This window comes from Oncorhynchus mykiss, chromosome 4 (genome assembly GCF_057628025.1).
Source record: "Oncorhynchus mykiss isolate SJ-2025 chromosome 4, ASM5762802v1, whole genome shotgun sequence".
In the NCBI taxonomy this organism is placed as follows: Eukaryota; Metazoa; Chordata; class Actinopteri; order Salmoniformes; family Salmonidae; genus Oncorhynchus; species Oncorhynchus mykiss.
Genome location: NC_143025.1, coordinates 36,215,431 through 36,233,343, shown reverse-complemented (window position 1 = coordinate 36,233,343; position 17,913 = coordinate 36,215,431). Strand labels below are relative to the sequence as shown.

Genomic DNA, 17,913 nt, shown 5'->3' with positions numbered 1-17,913 from the left:
AGAACACACAGGCTAGAAGTGAGCTTCATGTTACAATTAGGAATTGACTTGTGGTTCTGAAAGGTAAGAACCAGTATATATTGTTGTAAGCTATGCAGTAGGAACATCTACTCAGGAAAGAATCGCATAGCATTAGGGATGCCCTGATATGAAAGTATTGGCCGATACCGATATCCAGTATTTTCCTTGCGACCCCAAAAAATAACGATTCTGATACCAGCCTTTTAAGCATTCTGGTACTGTTAAATAGTTAACACACGGTAAAGGGTAAAGAGGCTCAGAGAGAATTCCACCGAGTACCTTTAAGTTTTAACCCCGCGGTTTATGTCGAGCAGGCGTTTCAATGCCTTGACCGAGGGTATCACGTCTGCTGCAGACGCAGTTGATTATCTTATGTCTCGAGTCAGTTGTTTGAATGGCGCTAGGAGTGTGTTCATGTTTCCAAGTTTCAATGGTATGTTCTCAAATGCCATTGAAATGGAAGCAGGAGTATGAGAACCAGCACATTCTTGAGCATGTAATACGGCTTTCCTCAGTACGAAATCCTCGTCAACCCACTGTGCTGTCAGACTTAGCATGCTCATGGGGCTGACATCGCTGGTCCAAATGTCAGTCGTTAAGCCAACATCATCCACGACAGAGAACGGTTGATTGTCAATGGCAATGCATTCAATTATCTAGGTGTTAATGGGTTTTGCCTTCGAGTTGTCTTGCTGAAATGTTCTTACTCTTTCAAATGACTGCTCAACTTGAACTTGTTTAGCTGTTTGAAGTGTGTTGTATTTTTAGTGCCGTCATTGTCATCTACTTACGTTATACGTATGCACATCAGCTTTGACATTGGTTTTGCACATCGCCTTTAAACTAGACATCAGGCCGATGTTGGCATTTTTAGTTAATATTGTCCAATTCCGATATGCTCACCGATTATATTGTGCAGGGATATACTGGTAGCCTAGTGGTTAGGGGGCGGCAGGTAGCCTAGTGGTTAGAGCATTGGACTAGTAACCGAAAGGTTGCAAGATGGAATCCCTGAGCTGACAAGGTACAAATCTGTCGTTCTGCCTCTGAACAAGGCAGTAAACCCACTGTTCCTAGGCCGTCATTGAAAATACGTATTTGTTCTTAACTGACTTGCCTAGTTAAATAAAGGTAAAAAATAAAATTTAAAAAAACCATTCAAATAACAGTATAAACATCTCACAGGAGAGAGAACTTACTTTGACATGATTTATGGCCCTTGCTCTCAGGACTGGTGGTGCTCATATCTGTTATTTTTCTGGTGCCATAGAGTCAAATCTCACTGCGCATGCAGGGCCGAGGACAGACTGAAACTTCTAGAATCTCGCACCATGGCTTAAAGATGCACTACTATGCAGGAGTCACGCCGCCATTTCCTGGTTGCTATAATTGTTCGCCTAATTCCAGTTTGTTTCAAAACAAGCAGGTATAGTGTAGAGAGTCATTGTACCATCGAAACCGCTGTGAAATATATTTTCCATAAACAAAAATATTTTATTTTCAGCTTTTTGAAACTGGTGTACAAAACAGAAGGTAAAATGCAAAAACTAAACTTAAGAACGGGAAGCATAAAAATATCGCGCATTGAACTTATCCTCCACTTTTTTAGACTTGCTTTGAATGAGAATGACATATCTATAACTAATTTCTATGTGAAATTGGTCAGGTTGCCCAAAAACTCAAGTATTGCAGCTTTAACAGTTGAGCAAACTATGAAAGCGCAGAGGTAAATAGCGCATTACAGGCTAAAGGTATTAACCATCTCTAAACAAGAACATCTGTTGCACAACACTCATGCATTCAATTCAATACAGGCCCTTATAAACAACATGCACATTGAGTATCTGAAATGTACATAAGCTCCAGCGGTACTATACAGCTTCAGTCACATGTGCAGACGTAGCCTTTTTTACCTGCTCCATTGTTTAATTATGCATTAGTAAAATGTACTCTTTATGTTAGCTTTTTATTGAGGTATTTGCTGCTGTTTTGTTTTTGGCATCAGGCCAATGATGTTGCTAATGTTTGTTGTTGTAGAAAGGCCTATGATAGTTGTTAATTTATTTGTTTGTTTACAGGCATTTGTTGTTGAGGACAACAAGCAGGTAATCCTAGAGGGACAGCTTCATGTGGCCCTACAGACCATCGACAAAGAGGCCTGCTCTTTGACACAGAAAGAGGTAAACGCATGTAACAATTGTAAACATTCAAATCACCATTTTGTTCTAACTGTGTAGTGTACACACAAGCTGAATAACTATACACACTCCTGGACTCCTTTGCATTGCGACTAAAGCACAAGCAAAACAAAGCGATCCGACTTCTTGGAGAACGCTACCTCTCTCTCATTCACTACCTAAAAGCCCCTATATCTCCCTGCCAAGGTCCAACAGGGCGTCGAGTGTTTACTTGGCCACCTCCCAAACACCCTGTAAGCTGTGGGGCCAGGGTGACACTGGAAAGCTTGGTATGTCGGACTCAGGCCTGGTAGAGGTTTTTACAGGGTTAGTGTCTACTCTGACCTATGCTCCTCATGGGTTTATAGGCCAACATGAGTAAGGAAGGGTCTACTCTACACAGATGAGTGCTTAAGAGGCAGGCCCATGATTTGCTATCTCAAGGCTGAGTGGAGGATTTTCTTTGAATTGAACAAACTTTATTGATCCTCAGAGGTAAAATTCAATTGGTCACCACTAAACAGCATAGGAGACATACAGTAAGGGAGGCAATATACTGTACACAGATGCATCAACACATATACAATGCATTCGAAAGTACAGACCCCTTGACTTTTTCCACATTTTGTCCCGTTACAGCCTTATTCTAAAATGGATTAAATAGTTGTTCCCTCTCATTAATCTACACAAAATGCACCGTAAAGACAAAGCAAAAACAGGTTTTTAGATATTTTTGCAAAAACTGAAATATTACATAATTATTCAGAACCTTTACTCAGGACTTTGTTGAAGCACCTTTGGTACTGATTTACAGCCTCAAGTCTTCTTGGGTATGACTCTACAAGCTTGGCACACCTGCATTTTGAGAGTTTGTTCCATTATTCTCTGCAGATCCTCTCAAGCAATGTCAGGTTGGAAGGGGAGCGTCACTGCATAGCTAATATCAGGTCTCTCCAGAGATGTTCGATCGGGTTCAAGTCTGGGCTCTGGCTGGGCCACTCAAGGACATTCAGAGATTTGTCCCGAAGCCACTTGTGCGTTGTCTTTGCTGTGTGCTTAGGGTTGTTGTCCTGTTGGAAGAGGTCCTGAACCTTCACCCCAGTCAGGTCCTGAGTGCTCTGGAACAGGTTTTCATCAAGGATCTCCCTGTACTTTGCTCTGCTTGTCTTTCTCTCAATCCTGACTAGTCTCTCAGTCCCTGTTGCTTAAAAACATCCCCACAGCATGATGCTGCCACTACCATGCTTCACCGTAGGGATGGTGCCAGGTTTCCTCCGGACGTGATGCTTGGAATTCAGGGCACCAATATTTCTCATGGTCTGAGAGTCCTTTAGGTGCTTTATGCCAAACTCCAAGCGAGCTGTCATTTGCCTTTTGCCTAGGAATGGCTTCCTTCTGGCCGCTCTAGCATAAAGGCCTGATTGCTGGAGTGCTTCAGAGATGGTTGTCCTTCTGGAAGGTTCTCCCATCTCCACAGAGGAACTCTGTCAGCTTGACCATCGGGTTCTTGGTCACCTCCCTGACCAAGGCCCTTCTCCGATTTCTCAGTTTGGCCGGGTGGCCAGCTCTAGGTAGAGTCCTGGTGGTTCCAAACTTCTTCCATTTAAGAATGGAGGCCACAGTGTTCTTGGATCTTCAATGCTGCAGAAATGTTTTGGTACCCTTCCCCAGATCTGAGCCTCGTCACTACCCTGTCTCGGAGCTCTATCGACAATTCCTTCAACCTCCATGGCTTGGTTTTTGCTCTGACATGCACTGTCAACTGTGTGACCTTATATAGACAGGTGTGTGCCTTTCCAAATCATGTCCAATCAATTGAATTTACCACAGGTGGACTCTAATCAAGTTGGAGAAACATCTCAAGGATGATCAATGGAAACGGGATGCACCGGAGCTCAATTTCAAATCTCATAGCAGTATATGAATACTTATGTAAATAAGGTATTTTGTAAAAAAAAAATGGTTTTATACATTTGCAAACATTTCTCGACCTGTTTTCACTTTGTCATTATGGGGTATTGTGTGTCAATTGATGAGAACAATTAATATAATACATTTTAGAATAAGGCTGTAACATAACAAAATGTGAAGAAATTCAAGGGTTCTGAGTACTTTCTGAATGCACTGTACTTGCGCATGGATGGCTAGTCAAAGTACAGTATATGACGTCTATAGAAATGTATTCAATAGGTTTGTATTGACGTCATATCATTCTGATGTATACCTTTTTATATTGTTCTTGCTGTATATGTCCTATGTTGGTGACTGTATTTAGTCTCTAAGGATCAATAAGGTTGATGTTTCATACCACCTTGGTACTCAGCTGGAATGATATAGCTTTAAGATTGTTGAATGTTTTATTAGTGACGCTCTCAATGCTGACAGTGAACCAACCAACGCTTGCGCTCTTCAAAATGTTTCTCTCTCCAGCAGTAGTCAAGGATGAGCTTAGCAATGTCAAGTATATCCAACTAACTGCCACACATGTTCATGAACATACTCACTTACCATCTCACACACACATCTTGCATTTTGCCAGGGTGTTTAAGGAGTGTGTGTGTGTATGTTGATGATGTCATGCTGTCTAACAGTGATTACGGAGAGAGGAATGCCCTTCAGGAGTGATTGGTGCAGAGATGGACAGTGGCTCCCTCCATCTCTGCTTAAACGACTAAGGAAGGTCAGATGACTTGTTTAGTAGGTGGAGAGAGGGATGGCTGATGGTTTGCTTTACTGAGAGTGAGAGCTGTCTCCAGAGAGTGGCCAGTGGAGGGCATTGAGGGACATAGAAGTCTTAGACTACATACAGACTAAGTAAAGTACCTCAGCTCCATACTCTACTGATGTGCTGTTATAGGCCTACTATACAGATGGATGTTTATATACAGTCCCAGTCAAAAGTTTGGACACACCTACTCATTCAAGGGTTGTTCTTTATTTTTAACATAAAAATTATGAAATAACACACATGGAATCATGTAGTAACCAAAAAAAGTGTTAAACAAATCAAAGTATATTTTCTATTTGAGATTCTTCAAAGAAGCCACCCTTTGCCTCTGACAGCTTTTCACACTCTTGGCATTCTCTCAACCAGCTTCATAAGGTAATCACGTGGAATCCATTTCAATTAACAGGTGTGCCTTGTTAAGTTCATTTGTGGAATTTCTTTCCTTGAACATATCAGTGGTGTTGTGACAAGGTAGGGGTGGTATACAGAAGATGGCCCTATTTGGTAAAAGACCAAGTCCATTTTATGGCAAGAACAGCTCAAATAAGTAAAGAGAAGCGACAGTCCATTATTACTTTAAGACATGAAGGTCAGTCAATCCAGAACATTTCAAGAACTTTGAAAGTTTCTTCAAGTGCAGTCGCAAAAACCATCAAGCGCTATGATGAAACTGGCACTCATGAGGACCGCCACAGGAAAGGAAGACCCAGAGATTACCTCTGCTGCAGAGGATAAGCTTATTTCAGTTACCAGTCTCAGAAATTGTAGCCCAAATAAATTTGTCACAGAGTTCAAGTAACAGACACATCTCAACATCCAACCGTTCAGAGGAGACTGTGTGAATTGCTGCAAAGAAACTACTAAAGGACACCAATAAGAATAGACTTGCTTGGGCAAAGACGCACAGGCAATGGACGTTAGGTCTGATGAGTGAGTCCAAATTTGAGATTTTTGTTTCCAAGCGCCGTGTCTGTGAGACGCAGAGTAGGTGAACGGATGATCTCCGTATGTCTGGTTCCCACCGTGAAGCATGGAGGTGGTGTGGGGGTGCTTTGCTGGTGACACTGTCAGTGATTTATTTAGAATTTGTCTTCACTATTTTTCTACAATGCAGAAATAGTAAAAATAAAGAACAATTTAGCAGGTGTGTCCAAACTTTTGACTGGTTCTGTAGGTGATATTTGGCTCCGGATCCAGATTTTTGTCATTGAAATATTCTCTCTCTCATATACATTCATACATACATACATCACAGGCCCAAAGTCACATTCAGCAAAGATTAAAGCTGGTGTCTTTTTTTTCTTCTTGTTCTTCATGAAGACATATCGGAGGGTGATGAAACAAGCCATTCATTGTGTGTGAGAGAAAGTGACACCTTATCACACTTTACAAAATACATCAGTGAAGTTTTTTTCTTTTCACTTTTACCATACACGATCACATGCACATCACAGCGGTTCACTTCCCTCCCACACACAGTAGTGGGTTTAAGTGTACATCTGTAAGGAACAGACTAAAACTGTACCCACTGCCCGATGCAAGCAGTCTCCATCTCTTGTCTGTCTTCCTCCTGTGGAAGTGGTGCTTGATTTGGTTTTAGCATGAGATCCTCACGCCTGTCTAAAAATAACTTTCCCCTTGCTCCCTCTTCCACCCACTCACCCGGCCTGACCACATCCACATTGCCAGACTTTAAAAAAAAAATGTATTATTGTTCTTTAACTCTCCCCTCACACACACCTTCCTCCAAGACAAGCCGTTGCAAAGCAACAGTGTCCACGACTCTGGTGGTGTGTGCCACCAGATCTCAACCCAATTGAACAATTATGGAAGATTCTGTAGCGGTGCCTGAGATTAGTTTTTTCCACCACCACCATCATCAACAACACCAATTGATCGAATTTATTGTGGAAGAATGGTGTCACGTCCCTCCAATAGAGTTCCAGACTTGTAGAATCTATGTCAAGGTGCACTGAAGCTGTTCTGGTGACACTGCTTGTTTATAAAGGTAACTATGTTTGACATAATGGTCTCTGACTTTATTAAGAAAGTTTGTGAACCCTTTAGGGTTTTCTGTATTTCTGCAAACGTTTGACCTAAAAAAAAAAATCAGATCTTCATCTAAGTACTAATAATAGATCAAGTGCACCTGATGTTAAACAAAATAACAAACAATTCTACTTTTCATTATTGATTAAATTGATCCAACATTCTATTTGTTGGAAAAGGTACGTGAACCTCTAGATTAATCTGCTCAAAGTGTATTAAAGTAGTCAAAAGTTAAGTATTTGGCCCCATATTCCCAGCACACAATGACTACATCAAGCTTGTGACTCTTCAAACTTGTTTGATGCATTTGCAGTTTGTTTTGGTCATGTCATGAGTTGTTTTGCCCAATAGTAACTGAATGGTGAGTAAAATATTTTAAAGTGAGTAGATAAGATGTTTTTGAACACTTCTAAATGAATCCTGATAAATGGCACGATTTAAGAAAAACCATGAATGAATATTTGAGAGAGAAAGTTAGAGGCTACAACAAAACGTTCTCGGTGTCGCCTCCTTTTTATCCGGTAAAATGCAAGATTAACTTCACGCAAACATCTAGAATTGTTTTAAAATGGTCATACCATGTATCATTTAGCTATTTGATTTCGACTTTAGGTATACATTTGAATGTTTTTATTATTTGATAGAATGTTGAATTTGGCCTTTCTACTCTAGCCAATAGAAAAACAATTTGAATAACACATAAATGGCAAAGACAGTCTAAAATTAAATAAAAAGGAATAAGAAAGCTCAGGATGTATTTTTTTTGACACCTTTTAACCCCTTTATTTTGTTGTCACAAAACTACCTCCATACATCCATTCAATTGTATGGGTTACCTTCAGACGAGTCCCGTGACACTTGTAGGGGTCACATAGCAAAACGGAGACCACCATCGTGCACGGCAATAGCTGGATGAGAGTTGTGTAGCTAAATATTAGGCCACTCATTAGCTAAATATTAGCTCTATAAATATTTACCTGTCAAAGTGCAAGGATTTTATTTTTCACAGATTATGAAATGGCAGATCTGTGCGTTCTTCCAGGCTATGCTCTGCAGTAGTTGGGCAGCAAAGCTCCACTATTGATTAGGCCTAGATTTTTAGACTAATATTATTCTACCTAGGCTACAACACAGTGCAATTAGGAATGTATTGTTGTTATAAAGTGAGTGCACACTTATTAGCTAGGGCTGCAGTGATGTAGGTACATTTTTAAATTATACTTTTTTAAATCACATTTATTAGGATCCTCAGCTACTCTTCCTGGGTTCCACACAAAACATGACATAAGACAGAACATTTAATAGACAACAACCGCCTAAGGATAAAAAAAAGTCACATAGCTTATGGAGTACGTGTGTGTCAGTGCTGTGTGGTAAGTTGACAATGTAAACAATTTGGAATTGAACACATTAATGCTTCTGAAAATAAAAATACTAGCATGTATAGTATTGATATTAACCCTCTGATTACAGTAAAGACAAGAACCGCTTAAACGTCACATGCGCCGAATACAACTGGTGTGGACTTTACCGTGAAATGCTTGCTTGCAAGACCTTCCAATTTTTAAAAATTATAATAATAGTAACACGAGGAATAAAATACACAAGAATGGCGCTATATAAGGGAGTACCATAAAGCCTCTGCCTGATTATGCAACCATTTGGTTCCATTATGGGTCTATTCTCAATCATTTACAACATCCAGAAAAGTACATTAGTGTACTCATGGTGTATTTTGATCACACCATCTTGCTCTCACACTGACTGACCAAAATCTGTTTCTATTGGACAAATTCAGGTAGGTCCCGCTTCATAAAAAAAACAACATTTTGCAACAGAATCTGCGTAATGAATACGCTCTTGTTCTTTTGGTTTCTCTATTTTACATTCAGCAAGCAAGCTGTAGTAGTAAATACAATGACCCAAATAAGTGTACAACAAGCTATTGTAGGCCTAGTCTACCTTTTTTCCTGGGACTCCAAGAGCTAAAGAGGAATTATTATGAATAATATGAAATGACAAGCAGCCTAGGATGAACGTATCGCTCGAAAAAGGAGAACAGCTTTACACCTACAGATAGTCCAGAAATGGACTGTTGTCCTCCCCATCCGGTAGCAATAACTCCAACACCCAATTTTAATGCTTTCGCTTTTTTCCGCATTGAGGAACTATCTCCTTTCAACTCCAAAATTCCATTAAATTCTTCTGGACTCTTCATCAGACAGAGACTGCAAAGAAAGCTAGCTCCCCATGTCATCTCTACAAGCCATATTTGATTTGCCAGATACTCTACACGTTCTGGATACACCAAGCACAAAGGGGACTGATCGAACAACCAATGCAAGGTAAAAGCGAAATGCCCACCCAGCCGGGCATACCAGGAGAATGAGAGTTCAATATGTAAATTCCAAATTTACCTCTGGGTAATAATTGGCTAAATTTCAACTGGAAAAACACACACTTTCAATACAAAACGCAGGTGAAATGGTTTATAACATGGCTTTTCTTGATGGTTTGCGTTTTGAAAATGCAGATTTAGGAACTCTAACGCGACTGCCTATACTGGCGCTTAGGCCAGGTAGTCTGTGTGTGTTCACACAATTTACACTAACTGATAAATATAATTAAATAAACCACAACTTCATTATCACTGTGCCGTTTGCGAGCTCTCCAAACGTGTACGCTACGAGAATGAGAACGGTATGCAGTATTAATACATTGAATAAACAGAAATGACCACAACCAAACATTCTAGATTAATGGGGAAATGGCAATGATTAATGGTAGCCTACATTTACTACTGGTGATAATGTTGATATATAGTGGGAAATTCTTAAACATCAACAAACAAAACCATGAATGAGCACTTTAGTGGGAGAGTGCAGTATCTGTACTTTTATATTTTTGCCAACTTTTACTTCACTACATTCCTAAAGAAAATTGTGTACTTTTTATTCCATTTTCCCTGACACCCAAAATAACTCTTTACATTTGGAATGTTTAGCAGGACCAGAAAATTGTTACGTGATTATCAAGAGAACCTCCTTGGTCATCCCTACTGCCTCTGATCTGGTGGACTCACTAAACACATGTGCTTCATTTAAGCAATAAGGCCCGAGGAGGTGTGGTATATTGCAAATATACCACGGCTAAGGGCTGTTCTTATGCACAATGCGGAGTGCCTGGACACATCACAAACCCCAGAGGTGCCTTGTTGCTATTTTAAACCGTTTATCAATGTAATTAGAGCAGTACAAATAAGTATTTTGTTTTAGCACGGCTGTCAGCCAATACGCATTCAGGGCTTGAACCACCCAGTTTATAATTGTAAATAATGTTGAGTGTGTCCCTGGCTTTCTGTAAATAAATAAAAAAGCATAATGGCGCTATCTGGTTTGCTTATTATAAGTCATTTGAAATTATTTATACTTTCTTTTACTTTTGATACTTAAGTATTTTTCAAACCAAATACTTTTAGAGTTTTACTCAAGTAGTATTTTACTGGGTGACTTTCACTTATACTTGAGTCATTTTCTATTAAGGGATCTTTACTTTAACTAAAGTATGACAATTGGGTACTTTTTCTACCACTGGTTGCCACACCGTACTCTATATATATTAATATTAGATGGTTATGGATAATTTTTTATCAGTTTGAGTACTCGATTACTCATGCCAATTCCTACAATTGTTTTTATTTGTTTAATAAGTTTTGCTTAATCTGTTAGGACTAAGATGAAGATCTGATCACTTTAGGTCAAATTTATACAGAAAATCCTAAAGGGTACACAAACTTTCTCTTGCCACTAATGGTGTGTAAGTATATTCCTCTGTTCTGTAGTAAGACTTCCGAGATGTACAGTGCATTCGGAAAGTATTCAGACCTCTGGACCGTCTACACATTTTTATTACATTACAGCCTTATTCTAAAATGGATTAAATAGATTTTTCCCTCATGAATCTACACACAATACCCCATAATGACAAAGCAAAAAACAGGTTTTTGGACATTTTTGCATACATTTACCTAAGTATTCAGACCCTTTACTCAGTACTTTGCTGAAGGACCTTTGGCAGCGATTACAGCCTCGAGGCTTCTTGGGTATGATAATACAAGCTTGGCACACATGTATTTGAGGAGTTTCTCCCATTCTTCTCTGCAGATCCTCTAAAGCTCTGTCAAGTTGGAAGGGGAGTGTCGCTGCACAGCTATTTTCAGGTCTCTCCAGGATGGGCCACTCAAGGACATTCAGAAACTTGTCCTGAAGCCACTCCTGCGTTGTCTTGCCTGTGTGCTTAGGGTTGTTGTCCTGTTGGAAGGAGAACCTTCGCCCCAGTCTGCGGTCCTGAGCACTCTGGAGCAGGTTTTCAATAAGGATCTCTGAACTTTGCTCTGTTCATCTTTCCCTCGATCCTGACTAGTCTCCCAGTCCCTGCCACTGAAAAACATCCCCACCGCATGATGTTGCCACCACCATGCTTCACCGTAGAAATGGTGCCAGGTTTCCTCCAGACCTTGGTTTCATCAGACGAGAGAATCTTGTTTCTCATGGGGAGAATTTTTTTTAGGTGCCTTTTGGCAACTCCAAGCTGGCTGTTGTGCGTTTTACTTAGTAGTGGCTTCTGTGTGGCCACTCTAGCATAAAGGCCTGATTGGTGGAGTGCTGCAGAGATGGTTATCCTTCTGTAAGGTTTTTCAATCTCTGCAGAGGAACTCTGGCTCTCTGTCAGTGTCCATCAGGTTCTTGGTCACCTCCCTGACTTAGGCCCTTCTCCCCCGATTGCTCAGTTTGGCTGGGCGGCCAGCTCTAGGAAGAGCCTTGGTGGTTCCAGACTTCTTCCATTTAAGAATGGAGGCCAGTGTTCTTGGCGACCTTCAATGCTGCATACATTTTTTGGTACCCTTCCCCGGATCTGTGCCTCAACACAACCCTGTCTCGACTCTCTACAGACAATTCCTTCGACCTCATGGCTTGGTTTTTGCTCTAACATTCACTGTCAACTGTGGGACCTTATATTGACAGGTGTGTGCCTTTCCAAATCATGTCCAATCAATTGAATTTACCACTGGTGGACTCCAATCAAGTTGTAGAAACATCAAGGATGATCAATGGAAACAGGATGCAGCGTAGATAATTTGAGTCTCATAATAAAGGGTCTGAATACTTATGTAAATAATGTATTTTTGTTTTAACACTTGCACACATTTCTAACCTGTTTTCGCTTTGTCACAATGGGGTATTGTGTGTAGATTGAGGACAATATTTTAATCAATTTTAGAATAAGGCTGTAACGTAACAAAATGTGGAAAAAGTAAAGTGGTCTGAATACTTTCCGAATACACTTTGTATCGGCAGTATGTTTGAGGTAATGGTGTTGATGTTTACTCTTCCTGCGTCCTGATCTGATTTGTGTTCCTCTGTCCTGTTGTAGGAGGCTCAGGAGATGGTGCTGCTGAAGTTTAAACCGGAGCTGCCGCCTCCAATGACACGGCCCTCTATGGAACAACTCTCCCACCTCATCAAGACCAACCTGCAGTACCCAGAGAGCTACAGCCATCCCTTCAATCAGAAGAGGTAGCACACACACACGTAACATGACCAGCTAGCTAAACAATATAATTATCAAACCAAAAAATAGCATCTTGAGAGTAATTTAAAATAGCCAGCGACATGTGCTCACAGTCTTCAGCTTTGTAATGGTACAAGCATTGACTGCAGCAGTGCTCCGTGTTGTTATGCGACTGAAAGGTTCTATGGGGTGAAGAAAAGGAGACATGATTAATGGTGTAAAAATATATATATATTTATGGCTCTTTTGGCTCTCTCTCTCTTCCCCCCCCGTAGTCTGTGTATGGTTCCAGTCACTTTGACTCTGTCTAACTGCTCCCTGGCTCAAGTTGATGTCATCATTGACCTACGCCACAAAGCTACAAGGTAAACATAACACAAACTCACTGTGTGCTGTTAAATCTGCCATCTGTTCCTCATGTCCCTGACCAAATGTTTAACTGATACACTGTATTCTATTTATCCTCCTGGTTTGAATGCGCTTTCTATTTTCTTCTCCCTCTGCCGTAAATCCCTCTTTCTCTCTCACTTTTCTCCCATCCCTCTCCTCCCTCCATCAGCCCTGAGTCTCTCGAGGTGCATGGTTCGTTTACATGGCTGGGCCAGACACAATTCAAAATGCAGTTGGGGGCACAAGAAGTGATGCGAGTGCAGCTGCGAGCCTGCTTCCTGCATGCGGGCGTCTATAATCTGGGAACGCCACGGGTCTTTGCCAAACTGGCGGACCAGGGAGCCATGTGTGAGACCAGCCAGCAGACGGCCACGCCAGCACTCATCATCATCATCAACAGCACCTGAACATTGTCCCGCCCCATCATCAATAGCCAATTAACCATCTGTCAATCATCACTAGCAAGGCTCCAGAATCCCCCACTGGTTGGCAACAACAGGGTTGAGAGAAGCACCCAGCAAGAAATATCTTCCACATCCCATCTTTCCACCCAGTTTCAATTCACCCACTCTACTCCCCGCCCTAAAAAGTTGACACAGTTTTCCAATTATGTAAAAACAAAATAGAATGTTCTAGTTAAATTGTGCATCAGTTCAGCTTGTAACCACTTTGATGGTCTGACTTAACTATTTTATGTCCCAGCAACAAAGCAAAACATCATGGATTTACATGTGGAAGAAGGAACTATTTTCTCTCTCTGCATATGAGTCTATCATCTCAGTGGAGGCGCGTGAAAGGGAAGGACACAGAACAGACAAAGACATTCTAAGCAAAGACAATGACCTGTCTCCTATGGTAACGGTGGCATCTGTCTGCCGCCAGAGATTTTTATTTTATTTTTACTGTTGAAAAAAGAATCACAGGTTGTTGTTGAGATATCACAGTAGTGATTGCATTGTTTACTTCCTGGATTAACCTGGATGAGGAAGTAGAAAGAACTGCCCCACATGGACCAGACTGTCGGCACATCACAAACCCTTCAGAATATGAACCAGAGGTTGACCACTATACTATACTATGATGAACGAATCCTTTGACTGACAGGCCCTGATGCTGCCTGCCCCACCTGTCTGTAGTCCATCTGGATTTACTGTGCTGTCAGTCCCCACGAGCACACACGTAATTTTCTACAAAACAAACTAATGAATCAATCAAATCAAAATGTTCCCTGTACTTCTCCCTCATTGGAGCTCCTCCACCTTGTGATCAAGCTGTTATTTAAATGTATGTATTTACTCAACTGCTTTTCAGATGAAAATGATGTATTATATTTATAACAAATTTACTGTAAATAGAAATAAAATGTAACCAATGATATGGGCTGTGAGATACAGTAACTGTCTCTGTATGGTGAAATGTGTGGATGATGTCTGGATTTGTAATACTTTTCAGGGCAAGTTTTATTTTGCATTCCAAATGGCACCCTGTTCCATATATATTACACTACTTTTGACCAGATCCCAATGTGTACTATAAAAGGAGTAGCGTGCCATTTGGGGAAAAATACTTAATGACTCTCTTTGATGCAGTGAATATAGTCCGATCCTCAATTAGCCTATCTCTGTAGATCTGCTCCGTCTCTCAATGCCAACTCTGTTTTAAGTGCATTAGTAGCGACGTCTTTGTCAAGCTGTCCTCTGTCGGTATAGCTCCCTGATAGACGCACATCAGTGTAAGTGTGTGTATCTCAGTATCAGTTTCTCAGTCAAATGGATTCTCTAATCGCCGAATACTAATTATTTAGATTGCGTCTGACAGATGCAATTTGAAAACTTTTTGTAAAGTATTACAAATGATATTGTAAAATGGTGTTTAAAATGTATGCCTAGCCAGGAGCTTTCACATTCAAGGATACACAGAGAAACTCAACCTAGTAGATCTGCTGACACATGCATATCTGGGCAAAGCTTAAAACATGAGATATTCAATTCAGATGTTTTAGTCGTGAAGTTGCCATTCTTTAATAAAGCATTAATAATCTTGTTGGTACCTAATAAATTAACTTAAGTTAAGTTGTAAAGTCCCCTGTGGTTCTCTACATTCTTAGGGAAAGAAGGGGTTCTACGGGCTTAACCTTGTAGTAGAATAACCCTTTATGGTTGTAGGAAGAACCCCGTAAAGGCAATTCGTAATCCAATTCCAACCTTGCCTTGAGGCCACAGGTATGTGATGCTGCTGTCAGACACATTTCCAAAGCTCAGATCATGTAAAAAGAGACATTTATTTTCCAAAGGTAATTTCAAAGGCTGTATTCCATCAATGAGCAAAGTGCCCAGGAAAGGCTCCATAATGCTTTTAAATACCTGTGATAAACATAATAGAAAACCAAAAAAACATTAGTTAATCAACCATACTCCATAATTCATGAAGCAATATTTATTCTTATAGTCTATATTTATCTAAATGGAGCAAAATAATAAATATAGAATGAATAAAGTGGGAATTTGGCTCCAACAAACTCTTTCACCTGCAAGGAAAATGAAAGTGAGTCAGTCGGGTCTATAATTTCTATCTTAACCCCATCTGTCCTGGACTAAACTTCTGTGGCCTTTGTCACAGGATCAGGGTGTTGTCCACTCAGACAAATTATACAGTTATGGCTAATGACTGGCTGTAGGAGTTGGCGAGAGCGCACAAACAGATCTGGGACCAGGCTAAGTAATGGTTCCTAACCCCCTCATTCTCCCTGTCCACTCTGACTTCCTACCTTTCTATAGTGACCAGATAGAGTAGCAACACCCCTGGCTCCTACTCCTCTCTCTCTGCCTCCCACCCCCTCTCAGGTGATTCTCATTCAGACAGGGAGGTCAGAGCGTCACCCTTCAGTTTCAGAGCTCAACTGGCTTGGCGCAGAGCTCTCTCCCTCTCACATATTAACTAATATAGGGGTAGATGGAGCAGGAGATGAGGGATGACTATACAGGCAAATGTACCATGAAAGAGAGAAAGCAGTCACAACCCTCTGAAAGCAGACAAAAATGACCATGAAGACAAGACTCATGCTGTCAGATGTCCTTACTCAACCCCGCTCTCACTGTCATGCATACACAGACAGGTAAAAATGCTTCCTCTGGCACCCCTCCCCTGCCCCCCACATACACGCTCCCAATTCAATAGACTTTATTGACATGGCAAGTTAAATCACTTACATTGTCAAAGTACACATGGTCGGACTAACAGTAATAATAGTAGTGGTGATAATGATATTTACAATAATCATAAATACAAGCTCTGTCTCACTGTAGAATTAGATATTTATCCACGTTTCTCCAAACATAACATTTCAAAGTCTTTTTGACACCCTGCTCAGTATCGTACCATTTCTACAAATTTAGAAGGTTAACGTTTTGGATAGGGTTAAAATATTCATTTTAGGGACCCATTCTGAATGGTTAGAGTAAGGGTAAAGGTTTGGGATAGGGTTAGAAACCCACCAATGGGATTGAACACGCAACCACAGAGTTTGTAAACCCAAAAGACGCAACATCGCAAGACTTCCGGGAACGTTGGCGAAGCAGACCAGACCGAGGTCTAAAGGCACAACCTAGATTCGAGCCAATGTCTTAAATCGTTGAACATGCTGTTATTCCAACCTCGTGAAAGGAGTGCTTTTTGATTTGATGGCCTGCACGTGCAGTTCGGTGCGAGTTGACCGTTTGACCTGTTTCTGCGCATGAGCTTAGCTAGCCAAAGTCACCATGACATCGACTACACGCATGATTTGAGTATTTCTATCTTCACACTGTACGATCTTTGACGCAACTTTCTGAACCAGATTCATCGAATTACGCCCATCTGCCACCCCTGTCCACAACACCCTAGCAAAATGTACACATACATGATGGTAACAGTGATCACCTAGTGGCCAATTTTGAAGGTGTTTCTAGATGTCCTCAAGACCTCTATAGACAACCAATTCCGAAGTCACTCTTGAGCGATCTGCCTGAATAAATAACAGTGATAGTGATAGGCTAGTTTTAACATGATTGAAAAGCTGCATGATATGAAAGCCAAAACAGAATACTGTTGTTACATTGTACTTCTCACACTCTCATTCATTAGATGAAGAACCTGTCTTATGTTAATTTACACGTGTCAAATGGTGTCAACTTAATTGTATTGGATGCTCCTCTCCATGTTGGATTGCTTTGGTAGCACTCTCAGGTTTATAAGGGTGAGGGTCACGAAGCATACTGTGAATTCAGAACCCAAGAGAATTGAGGTAAAGAGAAGCTGTGTGTGCTACAGTAGATCTCGCTTTGTCGCTGTCTATGGTTCTGAAGCCACACTGCTGTGGTTGGTGGCAGGCACATTTGAAGTTGGATGTTTACATGCACCTTAGCCAAATACATTTAAACTCAGTTTTTCACAATTCTTGAAATGTAATCCTAGTAACAAATTCCCTGTCTTAGGTCAGTTAGGATCACCACTTTATTTTAAGAATGTGAAATGTCACAATAATAGTAGAGTGATTTATTTCAGGTTTATATTTCTTTCATCACATTCCCAGTGGGTCAGAAGTTTATATACTCAATTAGTATTTAGTAGCATTGCCTTTAAATTGTTAAACTTGGGTCAAATGTTTCGGGTAGCCTTCCACAAGCTTCCCACAATAAGTTGGGTGAATTTTGACCCATTCCTCCTGACAGAGCTGGTGTAACTGAGTCCGGTTTGTAGGCCTCCTTGATTGCACACGCTTTTTCAGTGCTGCCCACAAATGTTCTATAGGGTTGAGGTCAGGGCTTTGTGATGGCCACTCCAATACCTTGACTTTGCTGTCCTTAAGCCATTTTGCCACAACTTTGGAAGTATGCTTGGGATCATTGTCCATTTGGAAGACCCATATGTGACCAAGCTTTAACTTCCTGACTGATGTCTTGAGATGTTGCTGCAATATATCCACATAATTTTCCTTCC

General features: G+C 40.8%; 1 protein-coding gene across 2 annotated transcripts in view; it reads left to right on the top strand.

Moving 5' to 3' along the window:
- Nucleotides 1-14,311, top strand: part of LOC110521746 (trafficking protein particle complex subunit 8) — an 85,717-nt gene extending 71,406 nt beyond the window's left edge. For both annotated transcript variants that reach the window (XM_036969360.2, XM_036969359.2), the window contains 4 exons: nucleotides 2,100-2,201; nucleotides 12,409-12,551; nucleotides 12,822-12,911; nucleotides 13,106-14,311. In XM_036969360.2, the coding sequence (XP_036825255.2) occupies nucleotides 2,100-2,201; nucleotides 12,409-12,551; nucleotides 12,822-12,911; nucleotides 13,106-13,343 (573 nt within the window). In that variant the 3' untranslated portion in view covers nucleotides 13,344-14,311. The remainder of the gene's footprint in view (nucleotides 1-2,099; nucleotides 2,202-12,408; nucleotides 12,552-12,821; nucleotides 12,912-13,105) is intronic.
- The last annotated feature ends 3,602 nt before the right edge of the window (nucleotides 14,312-17,913 follow it).